This window comes from Dipodomys ordii, unplaced genomic scaffold, assembly GCF_000151885.1.
Source record: "Dipodomys ordii isolate 6190 unplaced genomic scaffold, Dord_2.0 Scaffold140, whole genome shotgun sequence".
Taxonomy (NCBI): Eukaryota; Metazoa; Chordata; class Mammalia; order Rodentia; family Heteromyidae; genus Dipodomys; species Dipodomys ordii.
The window spans coordinates 4,333,057-4,357,723 of record NW_012267356.1 but is presented as its reverse complement, the minus strand read 5'-3'; the positions used below and the strand labels follow the sequence as shown (position 1 = coordinate 4,357,723).

The following is a 24,667-nucleotide window of genomic DNA, read 5'->3' as shown; positions in this document are numbered from 1 at the left end:
AATTCAGTGCAACAAATTCAAACATAACAATGAATGAAACATAATTTTTAAATATATGATTTTTTCAAATAAGGATGGAAACAAAAGCTAAAATAATAACTAAGAACAAAAAAATGGGTATTCGGAGAAACAGTAGAAGGTAAAATAATAGCTAAGAACAATAGATGGGTATTCAGTGAAACAATAGAAGGTAAAATAATAGCTAAGAACAACAAATGGGTATTCATAAGTCTAGGTAAAAATGATCCCATTAAATCCCACTGTGCCTGAAGGGAAAAAGTCTAGCTATAGCTGCATAATACAAATGGTCAAATGCATGGGAGATTGGTGGGAAGCAGGCAAGCATTTGAGAACTATGGGTTACACATAATCACTGGAAAATTCAGAAAAGTCCATGAACCTCTCCAGTTAACCACCAAAAAGCCAGAAATGAGAATGTAGCTTAAGTGGTAGAGTGCTAGCCTTAAGCACAAGACCAGCACCCAGACCCTAAGTTTTAGCCCTATGACCAGCACCAAAAGTCAATAAATCAGGAAAAATTATTTCCTACATTTTATATAATCCCATATGGCTACTTGTCACTGCATGAACTAAGTAGATAATTTTACATATCCAAATAATAAAAAACATATTGAATGAAGTCTGTCATGTAAAAGGGAAATGTTCCAATTATTTCTTACATGCATAATTATTCACAATAAAAACAATTAACATATGTAGGAAATGAGCTAGCCATAAATGAGCTAATCATAAATTTTATGTCTTATAAATTTAAATCGTGAGTAACTTTCACAAAAGTTAATATTTAATATTTTTATTCCTAACAAACTACATACAATTCAAATTGTGAAATAAGTTTTAGTATTTCTCTGTTCCTTAATGTTCCATAAGTCCAGAACTAATTTAAAACAAGGTTTTTATTACATATTCTGTTATTGGTGTATGTTGTCTAGTTTTGTAATCCTTTGAAAATGTAATATATATCTCTAATATACTTGCCATGCAAAAGCAAACTACAGCTGCAGTTGTCTAACTCCTGTTTAAAGGCAATGTCATTATCAAAAAAATAAACTTAAATGCTATTAATAATATTGTTTACATTTTCATTTATCTGCCTGTGTGTGATGGTATATCCTGAAAAATTCTTATGATTTTCCATATTCCTTTCCATAATATGTACTAATAATATTTTCCTATTTTATTTACTACCTGATACCCTGAATCTGTTTTCCTTATAACCTTTAAGAAATATATTTCATGCCAGTCACCAGTGGCTCACTCCTGTAATCCTAGCCACTCAGGAGCCTGAGAGCTGAGGATCATGGTTCAAAACCAGCTCCAGCAGGAAAGTCCTTGAAACTCTTACTTCCAATTAACCACCAGAAAACTGTAAGTGGCGCTGTGGCTCAAGTGGTAGAGCGCTCACCTTGAGCTGAAGACTCAGGGACAGTGCTCAGGACCAGAGTTCAAGACCCACAACCCACAAATAAATAAATAATTTCATTTTAGTACCAAACTTAACTAGTATAATATAAGCCATCTAAAATTAAATGTTATATTACTTAAGACTGAATTTTAGCAACTAAAAAGCTTATTTTAAAATTTCTATTTACTTCTTTTGATAAATTTTATTAGTTCAACACAAACATTTATTTTCCATTCTTGGCATAATAATATCTGTCTAAGCATAAGTGTACAGGTATAAATACTTTGTTAAAAGGAATAAATCTAAGAGATTTGTTGTAGAACCAAGGACAATACTTAACAGTATGTTGTATTATTGAACAATACTAAGAGTAAACAGAACAGAAACTGTTTCTTCCAACAAAATGATACACACATGAGGTAATACATGTTGTAATTGGTTAGTTTTAAACTTATAAAATGTATATCTGCAAAAAACATCAAGTTGTATGCAATAAATACATAGTATATCAATTTAAGTGAGTAGTGCTAAATGTGTTCCTTGGAACTTCCATACATGGCAGTGATTTCTCAAATATGACATCAAAGATACAGGCAACCAAAACATAGTCATATTGTACTTAATGAATATTAAACATTTTGTAGATAAAAATCAGTATCACCAGAGTAAAATGGCAATTCACAGAAAAGGAGAAAATATTTACAAATAACTTATTTCCTAAAAGATTATTTAGAATACTTAAAGAACTATTAAAACTCAACAAAATCACAAATACCTAAATAAAAATGATCTGGGTATTTGATGAGACATTTCTCCAAATATGGCATTCAAACACTTGAGAAAATACTCAACAGCATTAATCATTAGGGAAATGCAAATCAAAACCACAGAGCTACCACTTGGCAGACAAAAAAATCATAAAGCAACGAATAATAGAGGAGATGAAAAATTGAAACTCTGTGTCTCATAATTGTTGGTGATAACATAAAATGGTATGACTGATGCAAACAGTATGTAGTTCCTAAAAAATTAAAAATAATACATGATTCAGCAATTCAGCATGTATTTAGAGCAAGATCTCAAGTAGATCTGTTCACCCACGTGCATAGTTGCATTATTTATAGTAGCTGAAATGTAGAAACAATTCAAGTCCCATTGATAGATGAATAAATAAGGGACATGTGGTATTTGCCTACAGTGGGATATTATTCAACCTAATAAAATGAAAAACTGACATGATTAAAATACATTGAATAATGAAGCCATTATTCTAACTTTAATACATGAGTCACAAAAAGACAAAGACTGTATGCCTCTGTTTACATGAGGTGGTTGGACTAAAGTCAAAAAGGTAGATGTAGTCAGGGCCTAAAGGGAGAGAGTAATTATTGTTCAGTAAGTGTGAAGTTTCAGTTTTTTGACACTAAGAATGACAGAGATGAATGGTGGTCATGGTTGTATAAGATTATAAACTTCATACCACTTTATAGGTATACTTAGAAGTACTTCATATGGTAAATTTCAGGCTGTGTGTATTGTATTACAACAAAAAAATGAGAATATTAACTTGGAATTAAATAATTTTATTAAAAACAGACCAGAGCAATATAAAATTCAATACAGTCCTTTTCTGTTTTAATATCAGCAAACAGAGTGAATGTTAGAGGTAATTGCTTCGTGCACACCATAACTTTTTGTATTTATTTCCATTATTTGTATTCTAATAAATATAATTTGATGTGAACCAAGTAAAAAAAGTCAGTAATGTATGATGATTCAAACTTAAAATATTCTGAGAAACATATCAAAGGGCTGGAAATATAGCTCATTGGTAGAGCATAATGCTCTGGAATTAATTCCTAGAACACTATCAGGAGAAAACACATTGTTTAATGGAATTCAAAAATTATGCAAGCCAGAAAAATAGTGAAAGCCTATCAGTTGCTGAGCTCTTAGAAATATTCCTCAAAAATAGGTAGGGAATAAATATTTTTACAGGCATTAGAAGCTGGCAAAAGTTTTTGCCAGCAGATTATATTATGAAACTAGTAAACGGTACTTTTTTTAGCCAAGGCTTAATGATAACATGAAAACATGGGTACATACAATGAAAAAAGTAAGAAGTAGTTAATAGTGTACATGTATTGAAAACAGTTTTCTCAGTTTTAGTTCATACATAACAAGTGTGTGTTCACATTCACTCATTCAGTATAAAAATGTAGGAAAACATACCTTCTGAATCAAAAATCTCAACCCCAAATTAATTATCTTTGAAAAAATAGCAACTAATATAAAACTTCACTATGAAACATCAGGTGATCAGAGGGGGACATGAATTTTACCATTCACCACCTTCACCACAGGCTTTAACAAGTAAAGCACAAAAGACCTACAGATTATAGATGAGAAAATAAAACTTTACTTTAGGTGAGACTATGTAAAGGATCCTAAGAATCTGTCATCTATCACTGTTCTGTTGTTCAAAATGGTAAAGCCACTTTGAAAAATAATTTGGTATTGTATTAAACTATAAACATTTAAAATTTAACCCTACAACTTTACTTATTTTACTGTTTCAGACGTCTCTATAATTCTTTTTATAAAATTCATAGTAATCACAACTATAAGCACAACTGTAAACAACTATGTTCTATATTCTTCACAGCACAAATAAACAAGTACAGGAATAGCCCTTTGATAGATTACAACTCAGCTTTAAAATAAAAAAGAATTAAAATTTTAAAAAGGACCTACTGATTCTCAGAATGCATAAATTTCAGGGGGGAGTGAAAATAGATGCAGGGTAGTGGATAAAATAATATTTGAGGCATTCATTGGAGAAATCTCACAGTGAAATAGAAGAAGAAGGTAGGCTAGTTTAAAGGTTATTTGAAATTCTCAGGGAACGGAGATCTATGTTTTGAAGGAAATAGGAAAAACTACCATTGGAGATAACAAATGAAGATGTTTGATAGGGATAAAAGAAACAATGAAGTTCTCAGTCAATATAGAACTTCACTTCGGAAGGAAGTCATGGACATTTCTAAGCCAAAAGGAGAATTTATAGAATAGACTAGGTTTAGGAAATCATAAAGGGAACATTCTGCACATTATATTTGCTTTATGTTCCTTTAGGGATACCATCATTTTGTTAAATCTGGATTCTAAACAGTAGCTTTTTTAAAACTGGACTGATATGCTGATTACTTATGAAAATAATTCTTACAAAGTAATAGAAATTTTCTAGTCTCGGAATTAACACAATTGTTTATTCAATATACTTATTGACCAAAATATTTATCACAGATTCAAATAACACAAAAACAATGCCTTCTATCTTCTTGATCATAAATATTGTAACTGCACAATTTATATTTCAGTGTGGAAACATTTTAGCGACTAATACAAAGACATGCCTTGATAAGAATGATTTTATGAATGCCATTAAATAAATGATTTTATCATCAATTAAAAAGTTTATGACTCATTAGTTATGACCAATATATTTATGAATATTTTGTGGCTGAGTTGGAACTATATCCCCAAATCTAATATGAAATCAGATATTGATGACAAGTTAAAGAACTTGTTTTTACTAAAAATTTATTAAGAAACATAGGCCAGGCACAGGTGGCTCATACCTGCAGTAATCCTAGCTATTCAGAAGTCTGAGATCTGACGATCATAGATTGAAGCCAGTCCAGGCAGGAAAGTTTGTGAGACTCTTATCTCCAAGTAACTACCAAAAATAAAAGGTGGAATTGAAGCTGTGGCTCACGTGGTAGAATGATAACCTTAGCAAAAATGCTTTAGGGCAGTGCCTAGTTCCCTGACTGACACCAACAAAAAAAAAAAGAAAAGGAAGGAAACACAGAGATAATATGTCATTATATTCTAGTCTTCCAGAAGGAAAAATGAAGTAAAATTGTATAGGAATGGAAATTCACAGAGATTAGAAATGTAAATGACAACATATAAATCTGAAGTAGGACAAAGGGATTAGCACCCAAAAGATATAGGTATTCTTTCTGAACAAGCTGGTATAGGATTCACTGGAGACAAGCACTTTATTAACAATGAAAGATGAGCTTGAATTTATTTAGTATCTGATGGCTCTTTCTTCAGGTTGATCTAAGTAAAACCTACAGTTTTAAAAACTGAATCCTGTTTCTTTCACTGTATAAAATGGAGTGGAAATTTATTTATTTTATAGTATGACCAAAAAAGCTTCAGAGTACAATTTTCTTTTTATTTCTCTTAATAGAAGGATAGAAATTTTGTATAGATCAATTGAAGTGGAACTTAACCTTCTGTAGCCCCAGGTGACAGGGATATACAGTGATGATAGATACGAATAGATAAAATTCAGCCAGTTATGGACAAGAGTCTTAGAAAGTAACAATTAATTGCAGTCAATTATGGAATAGCAGCCTCTGAGAATGAGGTAGCACAACAGTAACTACATACTTACTACATGATATCTGCATATGCCAGTTATTTGATGATTTATTGGTCCAGGAAATGAAAGCTAGCTACTGGCTACTTAAGCATTTAGTATTATACACACAGTAGACACAAAAGAATTTTGCTTTGGTGGCATGTTTATATAAAGAATTCAGTGAGATCCATGTATTCCAAGTAATTGAATAAAGTAGAAAATCTTTTTATAATTGAATTATTTGTTTATTAATCATGGGATGCCTTCCATTTGTCTACCTTCTAGATTATGCCTTTAAATCTAACATTGACTTCCTCTAAGAAGATCAACTTCTAGTTTGAAAGTTCCCTTGGAAACTTAAAACTCTGTCATATAGCACAATATACTTTTTCTTGAGAGCATGTATCAAAATTGTAACTAGGTAATTGTTTGATAATATCTCTATTATCTGCCATAGAATAAGTTCTTCCAGGACCTGCTATATAACGTTAATAGGTTAGAAGATAAAACAAGTGAAGCTTCCTATTGTTGAATGGAAGGTATTAATGATAGAGAAAACTGTAATTTATTTATCAAGAAGCAATACAAAAAATCTTCTGACTGACTTATTCCAACACTGAGTATTTTGTGCATGATGACAATAGTAACCGTTTTCCATTTTGCTTATTTAGTAATGAATTTCACTGTAATACTGAAAGTTTGTTGGTATTCTACAAAGGTGAGCTTTCTAGTATTTAACTTCCCTGGCATTGCTATATTTTTAACCTGATAAATTTTTGTAAAATAACAGTACAATATACTAAAAACCACAAGATGTACAACATACTGGTTAGCTTTAAACTTGTATGAGAAACCAGGTATATAGGGACATGTCAGAGAGCCAGGAAAGTTCTTACTGCTTCATGATCACCATTGAAAGTTAGCGGAAAACAGCATGGAAGTGAGGGGGCGTGTCAGGGATAATGAGTTTGGCAAAAGCAACAAAATAAAAGAAAAACTTCTTAAATTTTGAGCATGGAGAGATAAAATCAAAATTTAGAAGCAGTCTGTCAGTTATATACAGCAAGAATTGGCATGGAGGCAAACCAAACAAATATGACTTTTTTGACCAAATAGGATTTTATTTTATTTTGTTTTATTTTATTTATTTTGCCCATCCTGAACTCAGGACCTGGGCAGTGCTCAAGGTTAGCACTCTACCACTTAAGCCACAGTGCCACTTCTGCTTTTTCTGCTTATGTGATACTGAGGAACCAAACCCAGGGCTTCATGAATGCTAAGCAAGCACTCTACCACTACTAAGCCATATTCCCAGCCCCCAAATAGGATTTTAAATAAATGTTTACATGTGGACAAGGAAAGATAAAGACAGGTAGCTGAAAGCATATAAAAGTGAAAAAAAGACATTGTCCCCATTTTTAGTTTCAGTGCAATGCAGAGTAATTGACTGCTTATTGCACAGACTTGCTCTGCAGAAACACTTGTCAGCCTTCATGGGGACAATCAGAAACTAACATTTAAGGGCCACAAGATGCTCTGTAAATACTTTTGTCTTCATTTGCATACTTTTTGCTCCTGTATTTAAGTCTAGAACAAAATAGAAATCTCATACCTACATGACAAAGACCCTGTATGTATTTAAGTCATCTCTTCCCTTCTATGTCAGTTTAGCTCAGGAAAACCTGAGGGAAGGACACAGAACTGTGGATATGCACACTAGAAGAACTGATTTTTTTCAGTGCAAAAGTTGGCAAACTTTCTGAAATGGGTCAAAAAAGGAAACATTTAGACTTTGTGATGGTCTAGTTTCATATTAAATACTTAGCTTTGCCATTTTAACATAGATATAGTCATTGGCATATATAAATGGATATGACAGTGTTTCTGTAGAACATTATAATACTGAAATTGAATTTTATTCATATTTAAATTGTGTTGAAATTTTCTTGTTTTCTCTCAACCATTTCAACCATTCTCCCAACCATTTATATGGTGTCATCAACAAAGCATAGCGAAGCATAGCATAGCATAGAATAACATAGCATAACATAGTATAGCATAGATTTTCAGTGAGAAGTGCTGTTTTGCAAAACATTTTCTTCAGTTACATGTACTGCAGCATGATGTAAATTATATTGCTACAGATTTAAAATAAGTCATTAATCTACTATTTACTAGCCAACAAATTTAGCATCAAGAAAAGCAAGTCAGTTTAAATTTATGCATCATTTAGTTTGTAAAGACTAAAACCATTCTAGAATTTGGGTTTAATTATAAATTAGATCCCAATTAAAGTATCCTACAATACAAATAAAATTGCCTAGTTTTGAGAGCTCAAGATTAACAGTAATATATTAAGTTGTTTCAAGGAAAATGAACGAACTGGTTAATATTAGTATTCCAGTTATTCCTTACTGTCTACCTAAATTGTTTTAAATGCCAATACATCATAGAACATTCATAAGCTGGCTTTTTTCCTGGCCCTTGATTTTGGCTGTCCTAATATGGTGTTACTTGCTCTCTAGTTTCAGGGTTGGAGGTCAGACCCAGACCATGTCAACTTTTGCCATCAGCCTCTCATCTGTCCTTTTCTGGTATCAAAACAAAATTTTCACATTACAGATGCTCCTTAATTAGGTAGAATTACTACAGCTTAGGTGGACCCAGGATCACAAGAGAAATAAACCATCCCTTGCATTAAGTCTTGCTAGAGAATCCCAAGGAAATCAGATAAGAGAATAAACATTTCCTACATGTCACAGTGGAGAAGTTGTTACCACTTTTCTGTCTGCCCTTTTGTACTCATGTAGCTCATTGTGTGCATATAAAGGCCAGTTTTAATACACAAGAAAATGCCTTTAATTTTTAAATTATTGGAATTTGTTGTGTTTGAAATTATTTGTGTATGTGTGTTTGAATTTAACACCAATTTCAAAAGGAATGGCCACAAGTTAACTATGGAAATGTCTGGTATAATTATCAAATCAGCATTTCATATACCATTGTGAATGAACAAGTTATATTTAATAATTTTATTGGTATCTTTTCAAAATTCTTAGATGATGAAATATGTGACATAAATATAAAGACATGTGAAATGCCACACGTTCAGTATGTACTATAATTTTATTTTTGATATGTTTTCCTAGTGTTCATATATTTTTGTGTATGCTACTCAGTTTAAGAATACTCTTTCTGCATAATAATTCCACTATAAGAATATTATATGAGAATCCCCTCTGTGACGATTGTTGGTAATAGAATTTTATGAATTTACAGTTCTGATTATTGGAAAAGCCATTATAAATCAGAAGACAGAGAGACAGAGAGAGATATTAGCCACTTCTACAGCTTTCTCCAATGTAGCCTAGTATTTTCCCTTTCTTCACTATTTTCCCTTACTCTGGAAACCTTCCCTCACTATTGCAAAGTGGTCATCTTTGGTTTTCTGTACTGTTTCTTAGACTGCATAGTATCCTGGTACTGTTCCTGATCGTTTCATTAATGTTCCTGCAAAATGTTTATGCTTTGGTATACTTAGCATTGTTAGTCTGATTATTAAAAATAATGATTGTGTCTTTGACAAAAAAAATATACTGGTCCTGAGGCTTGAACTCAAGATTTAGTATTATCCCTGAGCTTTGTTCTCAAGGCAAGTACTCTGCCACTTGAGCCACATCTCTACTTTTTGGTGGTTAATTAGACATAAGAAACTTGGACTTTCCTTCCGGGGCTGGCTTTGAACTGGCTCCTCATATCTCAGCTTCCTGAGTAGTAAATATTAGACTTCTGAGCCACTGGAGCCCAGCCTTCTTTGATTTTTATACTAACAAGATAATACAAACCAAGAATGTGATACTGTTTTTTTTCACAAATGGTAAGATTTTCCATATTTTTAATTATTTGTGAGCCAATACCTATGCAGAGCTGTGACTTCATGAACTTTGTACAAAAGGTTCAGTTTCTCTCCTCCACCCTCCATGTCTGTTTTTTTATTTTCATGTGTAGTTATTTTGTTTTCATTATTATTGGTTGGTTGGTTATATACATATTATCCCTCCTTGCTTAGGACAACCATTGTTTGGGGAATACTGAGATTTGAATTCAGGACCTCTTGTTTGCTAAGCAAAAGCTCTGTTGTTTTTTGTTTTGTTTTCTGGTTGGTCATGAGGCTTGAACTCTGGGCCTGGGTGCTACCCCTCAGTTCTACAAAGGCTAGCTCTCTACCACTTGAGCCACAGCACCACTTCCGGTTTGCTGAGCGCTTTATTGGAGATAAGAGTCTCATGGCCTTTCCTGCCTGGGCTGGCTTTGAACCATGATCCTTAGATCTCAGTCTCCTGAGTAGTTAGGATTACAGGCATGAGCCACCATACCTATAATACCCTGGCTATTTTCATATAATGTCTCAAATTTTTACCTGAGTCTGGCATCAGACTGGAAAGTTCCTATGTCCACTTTACAAGTAACTGGGATCAAAGTTGTCTGTCACTATGCCAGGCTTCTTTGTTGACCTAGTTCTCACTCAACTTTTTGGTGGCCTTGAACTGCTATCTCTTGCCTGGAACTGATCATCTCCACCTACTCAGTTTATGGGATTATGGGTGTGAGCCACTGCATTAGGCTAGAATTGAAGCTGTAATCTATTTTTGGCTAATATCTAGTTAACAGAATGTATTGTATTATACAACTCAATCATGAGAAGCAGATTCTTTGACAATACAAGTTGGTCTTGTGATGTCAGTTAGAATATTATTTCCTTCTCCATATGAAAACATATGATCTGTGATATATGATAAATGTTATTATTCATACTTAACCATGTTCTCTATACATCATAAGGATGTTTTTATTGCACTGAGCTCAACCAAAGATATTTTTCCTGTTATACATATAATTATTTAGTTTTTAAACTATTTACTTAAAAAAATCACATGGTGGAGCTGGAAATGTTGCACTGGTAGAGTGCTTGCTTAGCATGTATGAAGCCGTGGGTTCAATTCCTTAGTACCACATAAACAGAAAAAGCCAGAAGTGGCTCTCTGGTAAGTGGTAAGTAAAGTGGCTCTTTAATAAAAGAAGGTCAGGGGCAGTACCCAGGCCCTGAGTTCAAACCCCAGGACGGGCCAAGAAAAAGAAATATAAATGAAAACAACACTGAGATTCCACCTCACTCCAGGTAGAATAGCCATAATCAAGATAGCTAATAATAACAGATGTTGGCAGGGATGTGACCAAAAGGGAACACTACTACATTGTTGGTGGGAGTGTAAACTTGTTCAATCACTCTGGAAAGCAATATTGGAGGTTCCACAGAAGACTAAACATAGACCTTCCCTGACACCCAGCAATCCCACTCCTGGGCATTTACCCAAATGACCACAAGCTAGGCCACATATAATAAAGCTACTAGCACAACCATGTCCATTGCAGCATTGTTCACCATAGCCAAGATATGGAACCAACTTATATGCCCCTCAATAGATGAATAAATCAAGAAAATGTTGTATATACATATATGCATACATATATATACATATATACACATACAAAGTAGAATTCTATGCTTCCATGAGAAAGAATTATATTGCCTCATTAGTAAGGAAATGGAAATATGTGGAAATAATCATATTAAGTGAAGTAAGCCAGACCCAAAGAAACATAGGCTCCATTGTTTCCCTCATTTGTAGTAATTGGTATAAGTCTAGGATAGTCTTAGTAGAGGATCACATTAGCTCAATAGCTACGGGTTTTTTTTTTTTTGTAATAGAATTCTTAGGAATAGGTATACTTTCAAGAGAAAAAGATGTCTGTTAAAATTTAAACAGATATCTTGCCTTATGAAGTGAATAACATAATTTGTGATTACTCGTCTTAGAATGATCCCTAAGTCACTATTTCCCTAGAAATTTGTAACTATACATTATGTCCTGCCTTGTGGCATTTCATAATTTCATTATTTTTGTGTAATTACTTCAATAACATCATTTATCTTGTTCTCCAAGTCACTGTTGTAAAATGGTCGTAATCTCATATCTTGAAATTACTCAGTTCATCTGTGGGCACACTTAGACTCCAGGCTTCTCCACCACACAGGACATACCTGTTTCATACATGGGCCCTGACATAAGCCCAGTACACACATTTTTTTCTAGATCTGAATCATAATTTGTTCCACTAATTTAGTTTGTTTCTTTTTTCTTTTCTTTCTTTCTTTCTTTTTTGCCTGTCATGGACTTGAACTCTAGGCTTGGGTGCTGTCCCTGCGCTCTTTAGCTCAAGGCTAGCACTCTACAGCTTGAGCCACAGCACCACTTCCGGTTTTCTGGGGGTTAATTGGAGATGAGTATCACTGACTTTTCTGTCTGGGCTGGCTTTGAACTGTGATCCTCAGATCTCAGCCTCCTGAGTAGCTAGGATTACAGGCATGAGCCACCGGCACCCGGCAGTGTGTTTCTTTTATTTTAAACAACATACACAGTAACTTCTTTAGAACCATTATTGAGCTATTCTCTGGTATATAACTTATAATTTGGCCCTAAGATCTTGTTCTGTACTATAACTAGATGAATACACATGACATTTTCTGGTTAGACAAAGTAATTTTACCTTAGTATGCTATTCAGATATATGATTTATACCATATTATCCCAATAAACTGTTCCTTGGATTGAACTACACATTAATGTTAATATATGTGACTTTCAAGATTATCAATTTTTATGAATAGAAAACACTTTCCAAAAAATGTTTGTTCATAATAATTAATAAAGTTAGACTAATTACATATCTCCAGTATTTTCTTTAAATGGTAGATTCAGTAAAGAAAATTCAGCTTGGCTTGAAATTAAGAGGTTTCGGCTTTCAGCAATACCAGGAGATTTTTGAAGATTTAGTAAGCTTTCTCTGGGTACTTCAACAATTTAAACCTACAATTACTAGATAAGTTAATGAACTATTGAAAATAAGTGAGACTAACCTGCACTTAAGCCTGCAATAACCTGAAATAATTTTTATGCTTTTTAAGCTTTAATCAGACTACCTCATAGTTTTCTTCTACAAATTTTCTTCGCATTTTGTCTTTGACTTCATAAATACATTATTATGAACGGCGACAACACTTCCATTTTAGATGGTTTATTTACTTAAGCATGTGGAAGAAAAGACATTTTTTCTGAGTGTAAAAATTAGCAAGATATTATTGAAAAGGCCACTTTATATTTACTTAAATTTGAGAAAGCTTTTGAATATATTTGAGAATTTATATAAAAGGAAGTTAGAATTTAGATAACTTGGAAATATGTAAGCATTGTAAACTCATCCATATTATATATTAAAAAGACATCTATATTTTGTACAATATAAATTATTTTACTTTTCATATGAAAAGATTACTATAGCAATTTTAATTAAATTATAACTTCATTAATTTAGCATATCTGTTTAACTTGGTATATTTCCCCTTTTGATTATTAAATTTTACTGTAATGATGTGTAAGTTTAAAACATTTGTAAATTTTCATATTTGTTTGAACAGTCTTTTTTACATGATATTGAATTGAACTAGCCATAGTTTAGTAGTGTGTGAATTTAATTGAAGTTTTCGGAATTTGAAGGAGCTTGGGGAGAAGAGAAGAAAGTCAGTAAAGAGTAGTAATATAGGAATAACAATTGGTTCTATACTTGTTAAAGATAATTGCAGAGTCCAGATGATTTATGATAGCAAAAATGTCTTCTGGTTTTCTATTTTGCATGATTCTTTGCTGTTTAAATTAAGAAGTTAATAAAAGGGAACGTCACTTGGGTTAGTCACCTTGTGTTGTGAAACTAAAGTTTAATCTGTGTACACAACTGTCCCATGCAAACCTCAAAAATTGTAGTTTTATGTAATTTGGAAGTATAGTTTTGTACTAGAATTATATTTTCAGGACACTACTTTTATATATTTGTATATTTTAGCTCTGTAACTTGGCTGCCAGTTGCTTCATATCAAAGACTATATCTCTTAAATTCTCAGGCCCTTCCGCAATACAAGGCCTGAAGTGGCTTAATTATAATTTGTTAAATAAATTATTTAAAAATAGCAGTTTCAAAAGATAGCCAGTCACAAGCTGGGCACTGGTAACTCATGCCTATAATCTTTAGCTACTCAGGAAGTTGGGATTTGAGGGTAATGGTTTAAAGCTAGCTTGGGCAAGAAAGTCCATGAGACTCTGATCTCCAGTTACCAATCAAAAAGCCAAAAGGAGAGCTGTGACTTATCCGGTAGAGCAAAAAAGATCAGGGACAGGGCCTGAATTTGAGCCCCAAGACTGGCAAAAAACAAAAATCAAAACAAAACAAAATAAAAACCAAAACAAAACAAAAGCACCAATCCCAAATTTTGTTAATAGCAAGTAATTTAGAAATTTTAATCCAATTTTAGTATATGTTAATTAGAAATACCAATCTTAGTGGAATGTTCAAACAGAGGTTAGTCACATAAAGTAAGAGGTGACTTTGAACATTAAGAAATTGTCAACATAGTATGTTGGAAAATATTTGTATTCAAAACATTGAAGAGACTGAGACAGGAACATTGAGAGTTCAAAGCCAGGCTAGCCTACCTAGTATAATACTGTCTCAAATTAAAAACAAAAAAAATTGCAAAATATTTTCCTGATACATTTTGATGGATTAGCACAAATGTAATTTCTAACATAAAGTAATTCTTCTGAAGCCAGGCACTGGTAGTTCATGCTTGTAATCCTAGCTGTTAGGGAAGCTAAGATCTAAGCATTGAAGTCCAAAGCCACCCAGGGCAGGAAAGTCCATGAAACTCTTACCTACAATTAACCACCAGAAAACCAGACATAAAGCTGCAGCTCAAAGTGGAGAAAAAATGCTTAGGACAGTGTCCAGGTCCTTAGTTCAAGCCCCAGGACCACTACCAACAACAACAACAACAAAAAGAGTAATTTTGACCAAGGTTTTACAGTTAATTGGTTTAATACTAATGTTAATAAGGCTATTAGAATATTCTCTTCATCTCAGTTCATAATTGAGTCTGATCACTTTAAAAAATCTGTAAGAACCATCACTGGAAAACATACTGGAAAGATTAATAAACCAGTCAAAATGAATATTTGGGAATTATGTAACTATAATGAATTGTTTAGTACAGCAGGTGTACTTTTCTTTCTTCTAGATTGCTCATTTCTTGTTCCTCAGACTACATAGAGCAAAGTTTGGCAAAATACTTATTGATCTGTCTGAGTTACTGTCCTATTTCCCTCTAACTCTGGGATATATGAAGCAAAGGCAGCTCATCACTGTGTGGTTTGTTAGATCTTAATGCTGTAGTTGCTCGGCCTTCTTCCCACCTTTCAGCATTCTTAATCTTTAAACAATAAAATAAAATAAATTATATATATATATATAACTTCCAAAATGCTTCAATTCTGTTTGTGGGAGCTCTATTGAAATGTTTAGCTACAAAAGTATGAGAAATTTTGGTGGGAAATTTAAGATATTAAATTTCTAGTTTCCTGATGAATTCAGTTGCTTAGCTTTAATACAATATTGAGGGAAGCCATTAATAGCAAGATTTTAATGTACTTTTCCTTAAACCATTGGAATTAATATATAAAGGAATATAAATCATCCTCTTTTTTCTAGTCTGAGAGATAAACTACTTATTATAACTATCAATCAGGCAATCATTATTTTAGCAGAAAAGTAAAGCTATAATTATGATGTATAGCCTTACATTCCAGTTCCATTTTTATCTTATCTCTCTCTCTCTCTCTCTCTCTCTCTCTCTTTCTCTCTCTCTCTCTTGACTACATGAATAGGCTGAAAATCATTAGCATAAATAAAGTTTCTCCAGGCAAATTTGCTGGCTACACTTTCTGTACTTCTGTACTTTATCGTTTCCATGAAGTTCTCAAGATTCCCTACCACCATTGTCTGTCTTAGTAAAGTCACCTACTTTCTTCACTTCCTTCCAATTGATCATGCCTGTGGTACAGCAAGTTCCCACACTCTGAAAGACCTCTTATGTACAAGATTTCTTTCTGTCAGGCCCTCAAATATTTATTGTCTCTATTCCAGTTGTTCGTTTTATGATGGTAAGCTACTGCAGTTTGCAGTATTGGATTAGTATTTCTGGTCGGAATATTATGGCAATTTTCTTTTCTCGTGAAAATGTGCTATGCGGTGGTTCATAATGCTAACTGGATTTTTGTGGTGAAGTTATGCATGTACAACTTCTTAGGTGCTGTCGAAGCACAGATTGACATCTCTGAATAGGAATGTCATACATACCCATCCCCCATTTTATAATTGTGTCTAAATTCTTTCTTTGAACTTTCAAAATCATTTCTGATTGTATTTTATTTTAATTTTTACTTTTTGAATTGTAACCTAGTCTTCCAGTTGCTTTTTCAAATATCCCCTGCACTACAGTCATTCAGCTTCCAAGCTGTAAAGCTCTTTTTAATGTTTTTCTCTCTTTGTGCATTACTTCCTCTGTACCTTTTGTGTTAACTATTATTCCCTCCCATCTCTGATAAGTACCTTCACTAAGAAAACCGTCAAAGTTATGGTTGGAATTAACCATCAGAGCCTTTCCTATAATCATATATTGTTAATGCTGAATCATCCATATAGTTCTGTAGCAAATATTAATGATATTTTTATATGACTTGACCTCAGATGCTAATTGCACAACTTACTGAATTTATCTTGACTAGTCATCTACTATCATCTATTTATTGATTAATAAATAGTTCAAACTATTTCAAAGTTCAAGTTACTAAGAGAATTAAATGACACAGCATATATAAAAAATGGCTTATAATACATATAAATTTAAGTGAACCTTAATTTGAAGTACTATCTTGGGTTCTTATCAAACTTACACTTATTATAATGTCTTGTTTATTACTATTGTCTTTCAAGTTCTAACATTATCATTTTCTCATAAGGAAACATCGCATAGCATGATTGAATTATGAATCTCTTGCTACATAAGAATAAGATAAACTATGTGTGAGACATTTACTGGCAAAATATTTGCTTAATGTATTTATCACATAGGAGTTATTTATAGCCTCACCACATAAATTTGACTGTCTTGAGCTTTTTTATTAAAGTTATACAAGGTCATGTTTGTTACATACAACTCAAAATTTTATATAAAAATGCTGTTTTATTTTCTTTATTTTTTGGGGGGGGGTCCGGTCATGGGGCCTGAATCTGGGCCTGGGTGCTGTCCTTCAGCTCTTCAGCTCAAGGCTAGCACTCTACCACTTGAGCCACAGCGCCACTTCCGGCTTTTTTTTTTTTTTTGCTTATGTGGTGCTGAGGAATCGAACCCAGGGCCTCATGCATGCAAGGCAAGCACTCTACCACTGAGCCACCTTCCCAGCCCCCAAAAATGCTGTTTTATTAAAGATAAAGAATCATCAAAGTTTGTATTTTCAATGTCATTGACCAATAATATTGTTAAATATTAATGTCATTGGTCTTTACTGTTTTTTGATCATACTGTATTGATATATAGAAAATGTTCCAACGAGACTATAATTTTTGAAGGTAAAAATAGTTTGAAGGTTGCTTTCACTTGAGTTCTTATTGTCAAGGTTAGTTTCTGTTTTCTTTTAAGGAGGATATATTAGTTTATTTCATCTAAAAGTAGACAAAACACATTCATACAGGGGTTTTCTATGGAGTTCAAATTGCACTCAGTAAAATACTGAGAGTAAATACTGTTTATGGATTTGTTTTTCTGTCCTATCAATTTGTTGATATTGCCTTGAAAAAAGCATTAATATGCATTTGCCATCTTTTTCTTTTCTTTTTTTTTTGGGGGGGGGGTTGTGGGGCCTTTGGGCTTGGGCACTGCTCTTCAGCTCAAGGCTAGCACTGTACCACTTGATCACAGCGCCACTTCCAGCTTTTTCTGCTTATGTGGTACTGAGGAATAGAACCCAGGGCCTCATGCATGCAAGGCAAGCACTCTACTACTGAGCCATCTTCCCAGTCGTTGCTTATGTAATTTTATGATAGAATGATAGTATATCTAAGCAATCTAAGCATTATGAATCTTATTATATAGTTTTTAAAAGTTTGCTTAAGAAATTAATTCATAATGAAAGAACAAAGACAGGAGCCAGTAGCTCATACATATAATCCGAACTACTTACAAGTCTGAGAGTGGAGGTTCAAGGTTCATAAGCAGCCCGAGCAGACAAATTTGTGAGTCACTTATCTAAATTGAGTCAGCACAAAGCTTGAACTGCAAGCCTGGCTCAAGTAGAATAGTAACTGTGAGAAAGTTGAGCCACTCAAGGCCCTGAGTTCAAGCTCCAGTATCTAACACTAGCACCAAAAAAAAAAAAAATAAGATTACATTTTCTAATTTTTACTTTAAGGTATTATATATTAAAATGAATACAACAAATAAACTATGAATAATTCCGTATATCACTCTCACATGTCTAAACCACTATGAATATATAGTTTGTGATCCTGTGGGCTTCTGTTAGTGTTTATTTTGTCATAATTCATATAGTAGGTGACAAACATTCTTTTAATCTATCTCACTCTAGTCCCTGATCAAGAATATGGCTGATCAATTATTTCTTAAATGATATTTTTACTTCTGCTTCTTATTTTATTAATTATCTGTCTGCTCAAAGATTTGGTAAGATGATACATACTAGTGCCTTATTACAGTTTGTTCTGTCGATGCAATAAGAACACGGTTGTTGGCAATAAGGTACAAAAGGCCATTTATCTACCACCTACAATAAATATACGTGCAAGTGTTTTTACAAGATTCTTGAGACCATTTATTGAAATCAGTTTTTAAAAAACAGTTTGTTTCAGTTTTCAGCTTAACCACTGCACATGTAAGACTGGGGAATTTTCTGCTAAAAGATACATTTATTTGTTGCAAAAAAGTGCTTTAAAAATCAGCAAAAACTTTCAGAATGTCTTCTGTTAACAAACATAATAACTAACGTACCCTTTCACAGAAACTGTTAATTCTGGATTACAGACTGGAAAATTTTCAAACTAGTATTATGATCAGTAACCTTATCATATATAATAATATAGATGAATCATCTTTTACCTGGAAGAGTTTTGATAAGTAATTAATGTTTAAATTATTTCTAAAAGAGATCTTTTCTTACTTGCAGAACTGAATATTAAAAGATGTGAATTAATAGAGACAGTGTACATAGATACTTACAATGTCTCCCAGTTACTGAATTGCCAATTAAGTGATGGCTGTTATTACATACTTATAACATTTAACTAGCTCCTACCAGAGCTAGTTGGCAAGTTTTATATGCTATATGAAATTCCCTATTTGTAAATTATTTTAATTTGGTCTTTCAAAGAAAGATCTTCAATGATATGCGAAACAATCACAGAGCAAAAATATTTTGGGGATAAAAACAGTCCTAATTAGCTCAACAATTTTAATAATCAACACTTGCCTACAATATTGTGACCAAATAGTAAATGAAACATGAAATCTGCTTTTTAGTGATTCACCCATGTTTTTGAAATCTAAATCAAAGTGTATGCTAGTGAATATTTCATTTATTTGATTTTAGGAGTTTTGTTTTAAGCAAAGTTTTTATAACTTAAAACTGTATAATGATTTGAACCTTTCTATTTTGTAGGCCTTGTCTGTATGAAGTCCAGCACATCTGTGGTTGAGCTTGTTATGCTGCTTTGCTCTCAGGTACAGAATCTCATTAACCGGACTTCCTTAATATGTATGAGGATTTTTTTGTGTGATTCATAAAATGTATGTTACATATATATGTGTGTGCATGACTTCTTTAAACACCTTTCAGTTACCATAGAGAAAACAGATTAATTAAGCTATTGTTAGAAAGTACATGGTCTTACCATGTAGATATTGTCTAATCCTCAGTCCTCCATTTTCTGGTGTCTATCTGTGTTTAACTGGATTAGTCTCCTACCCTCCTTATTCTCCCATTTTCTGTCATTCCCTGTTGTTTCATCTTTATTGTAGATCTTTCAATACTGAATGCCCCACCTTTTAAAATTAATGAAATTTATTTCACAATATTGGAATGTATTATTAGTTGCAATATTTATTACTCTTTGTTAGATAATTATGAAAACTAAAGATTTTTTTCAGTTAGTAGCCAAGCGGAGTATATGTAATACAGCTCACTGATGGCTGACCTTTGTTGTATTGCTTTCCTTGTTTTCTGTGTGTAGTGATATAAAAAATGGAGATATAGATTCAGAAATTGATCAGAAACTGTAAAAATCTTAGAGCTGTTTATCTTTAATAATGAGAATCCTTAACAACTATATTCAGCTTTTTAAAATGTATATATTGCAATTTTCTGATAATTAAACTAGAAATGGTCTTTCCTTTTTCCTACTCTGTCTAACCCAGATTATCCTATAAAAACATTTGTACTTACTTAAATAATTTCAAACTGAAAAAAGACCTTCAATATGTTTGTATTATATAGTTATTACATTTATTTCTAGTTTCTCTAAAAGAAAGAAAAACAAATCTACACCATTCCTCATAACTGGCGTGAAGTCTGCTAAAACTACAGCTTACTCCAAACAGCAATATGAATTGATCCTTTAAACATTGACAGAACAAAAGAAAGAACTTACCTATTGATTTCCAGCTTTCAGGTTTACTTTCTGAAGAATATATTCATAGGCAAGTCATTAAGTCTTATTCTACCTCTTTAGTGAAGAAGAATATTGATATAAAAATGGATAAGGAAAAGGATATCCTGTAGGAATTCATTTGTAGCCATGTGAAAATTTTGTTACTTAATGCTAAAAAGTGCTGAGTTCAAGAGATGTTCTGAGAGTTCTGTCTGGACCTTTTAGGTTTTTAAGGATCCACCTTCTTTTTCTTTTTCCTTGTTCCTAACGGTTTATGCAAACAAATGGTTTTAGAATTCCTTTTCCTTTCTCCCTGTTTCACTGCAGTTCAGAGAAATAAAGAGGAATGTAGCATTAGGATCCAGTGTCTTTGATGGCCTCATCATCTAATCATAGGTTTAACATTACTCATTTGCTGGCTCCAGGAATTCCTGCCATTAAGGGCCCTAGAGATGAAACTTTGCCTCAGATATTGATTGAAAGGAAGAGTGAGAAATTTAAGCTCTCTATGCAGTGCACTTTCTTTTAGTGTTCAGCAAAGCTGTCTTATAAACATGTCTCTCAGATTATTTTTAACTTCAATTTTTAAAATAATTCAGTGTGTTTGAACACCTTGAACAATTAAATTTTTTCAAGTGGTTCAGTGATTCAGTATACTTCATTTAAGAGACTTAAAGAAGTGTGCTTGCAAAAAAATTAGCCCCAATTATCTTACTATTTTCTGTAAAACCAAAATGTTGCTTTCATAAAATTTTTTAATAAACAAATGATTTCTTTTATCCAATTTGGATGGGAGGCGTTTACTGTGAAATCAGGCTTGTAAACTACCATTGTAGATCATTAGTTTATCTCTGGATGCTTTAAAAGTTTGGTCTTGAGAACTGGAAAAAAATGGACATGTCTTCAAAGTTTTTAAAAATAACCTACCATTTTTGTCTGCTTCTCAAATTCATGATGACTTATATTCTTGCACTCATTAGCAGGACAAACCTAGCAGTAGCAGATCTCTCATAAAGAGATGTAAATACAAATAGAGTTAATGATGCTATGGAGATTGCTTGGCATAGCTTTCTTGAAAGTAGTGTTCTCTTCTGTGGGCTTTAATGCATCTCTTGTACAATGGAGTTGATCCCTGTAGAATTAGCAAAGTTCTGTAAGCTATCTTCATGCCAAGGCAGAAAGCAAAACTGATGAATCTTTAAAGCTTAAAGCCTCTGAGTACTTTTTGTTTTATTTTTTCGGTTAGCCCTATGAAAGTATTGTATAGCTCCACAGGGTGATAATCAGTAGTAGTATTCATAAAAATAGTTTAAAATGAGAATGAGGAAAATATTTTGCAATATTATACATACACCTGAGATATCCACAGTGACTGAATTCTTGATGAAAATAAATTTTCAATGAAAATGAAATTTTCTAGTTAATTTATTTCCTTAGAGTATGTTTTTAATCCCCAAATTTAGATAAACCATTGGAAAATCAGAATTTTTGTAGAGAGTAGACAGCTACAGATTGGAAAAAGTAAGGGAAAATTAACATTTTTGAAGCATTTTGTTGTTCTTTACTATGATGCATTAGGTGATTTTATTTATTTTTTATTTTGTTTTCATTTTGGAAATTTCATGTAAATTACTACATACTACATATGATTAATGAAATTAGGCTTTTTCCATTTTATTTGAGATCTTGAATAAAAGTGCTTTCACTAATAGTTTGTGTCCAAAATATGTTCTAAATTTACATGAGATCATATTACAAGTATTTGAAGGTACTAGTCAAGGATAATTCAGTTCATATGGGAAGTCTTTTAAACTCCAAGAGACACAGCATCTAACTTACCTCCAGTGGAATTTTACATCTATGTGAAAAATGTATTATAACTTTTAAGAAGATATTAGAAGATATATCCAGTATGATATATTTATTATTCTACAAATACCACAGCTATTCCTATATTCTTGGTATTTTTTCTTTTTATAACACAAATATAATTCAATTATTTATTCACCTTTAATTTGTATTAAAGTTGTAGTTCATAGCCTCTTTGGTTTCCTGTCATTTTAATGTGAAATTAGCTGCATAAAATAATTGATGTATACTTGTATTAGACAAAGTCAGTGCATAGTCAGTGAAGTACACTGTTTCCTACAAGTTTGTCTATTTATCACAGGTCTGTCTCAGCTTTGTTTTAACTTTTACAATCAGCTGTGAGATGCTTTCCATTACTCTTCACATGCACCTACTTTGCTTTTACATTTAATTCTTTTATAAATAGCAAATTTCATTAGCAAGTAAACTTTTCAAAGCACTTTAATATTTTCTAATTGTTTCCAGATATTTTATGTCTACATGAGAAGTACTCCAGGAAAAATTGATGATGATCCCATAGGATTTCTTTAAGTTTTAATAAGTAAATCTTAACAGATGTTATGTATTTGTGTTTGGGTGTATGCCTTATCAGTCAATAGAAAATGTTTGTTAAATTGAAAAACTACATATAAAAAAGTATTTCTCAGTATGTAAGTGCTGTCTGGCTTGTAACACTGATTAAACAAATGCATGCTTAATAAATCATTTTATTCTAATTTAAAAAATCTAAAAATATTTAAGCAAACAAAAGTCCTTGGGAGCTATGTATGTAGTTACTAGCATGAATGATTTTATGGTTTTTATTTGACCTTATTCTTTTTAAAAATGCTTCATATACTTAAATAAAAAGGATTTTTAGTGACTTTACTGATGTGATCAAGGCATTTTCCAGGACTTCTAAAAGCAACACTTACAAAGGAACCACAACTAAAGAACAATCTTCTCTTTTAAGTGATCTGGCCTTTGAACATTAATGTTTTTTTCAATTTTTTTCTCAAAGTTGATACAGTGCAGTCAGATGGTAAAAAAGAAAAAGACTTTTCTGCATCAAAATGTAATAAAGCTAAGAGGTAGTACTAAAAAGAGCAGTAAGATTAATGTAGAGGACTGTTAAATAATATTCACATAGACTCAGTACTGCAACAATTTTTGTTGTACGTAATAAAGCTATAAATATAAGGAAAACTTCCATGAAGCATTTGTTTTCTCAGAGTCTTTAGAAATTTCATTAAATTACGAAAAATTATGTTACATTTAGTTGAATAGTTAATTATTCAATGACTACATTGATAAGCATTGTGGTTCTTTCTAAACCTATAGTGATATTTTCCCATTTCTCAAGAAATTTAGGGTTATCTATCCAATTTTCAAGTTCTGTAGATAGATATGAAATGAGTGAGGACCAATAAAGCATGACATCATAATTTTAATTGAATATAATCAAATTCTACTATGTATAATTTATCAAATTGAATCTACGAACCAGTTAAATGACTGTCATGAAAGGCCCTGTTGAGATGGATATAGATAGATTGTGATATGATGTTTGTGAACACCATTAACAAGGTAGGGAATTCACATTGTAGGTCAAGGTCATGAAGAGGAAAGAACCTGTTAGATGCTCAGTTATGACTGACCTTATTTATGGCACATCTGAAATGAAGTAGCCAGATAATATATTCATTTGGTTATGAGGGTACCACACATTTTGTACCTTTTCTTGGAGTATTTATTTATATATAAAATATTATACTGTTTTGATCATATAGAGTTGAGAAGTAAAAGTTTCTTTCTGACTTTTAAATTACATTTGGTAGTTCACAGTCATCATCTTTTCAGGTTCATCTTCTATTTTTAGGCATAATTCTGTCATCTCATTCCTGTCCTGACTGTCTTACAAATCCCTTCCTTTTTATTTGGACAACATTCTGCCCCAATTCTTTTCTGTGGTATTATGTCATTCCATGTTAAAAAAGAAAATTGGCATTTGTTTCTATGCTATAGAGGCTTACAATATGTCCTAGGTGTAAGTAAAAGTTAAACAGAAAAGTTTGGGAATATAGCTTAATGGTAGACTGTTTGCCTAGCATGCATAAAGCCCTGGGTTCTATTCCTCAGTATCACATAAACAGAAAAAGCCAGAAGTGGTGCTCTAGAGCATTATCTTTGAGCAAAAGAAACTCAGGGATAGTGCCAGGCTCAAAGTTCAAGCCCTAGGACTGGCCAAAAAAAAAAGTTAAGCAGAAGGTCAAAAATGTAATGAAGCA

At 32.5% G+C, this 24,667-nt stretch overlaps 1 protein-coding gene across 1 annotated transcript in view; it reads left to right on the top strand.

The window, feature by feature from the left end:
- Nbea (neurobeachin) overlaps window positions 1–24,667 on the top strand; it is a 546,038-nt gene that overhangs the window by 201,283 nt on the left and 320,088 nt on the right. Inside the window, exon 35 of the mRNA XM_013031451.1 lies at window positions 19,544–19,605. Within this exon, the coding sequence (XP_012886905.1) occupies window positions 19,544–19,605 (62 nt within the window). The remainder of the gene's footprint in view (window positions 1–19,543; window positions 19,606–24,667) is intronic.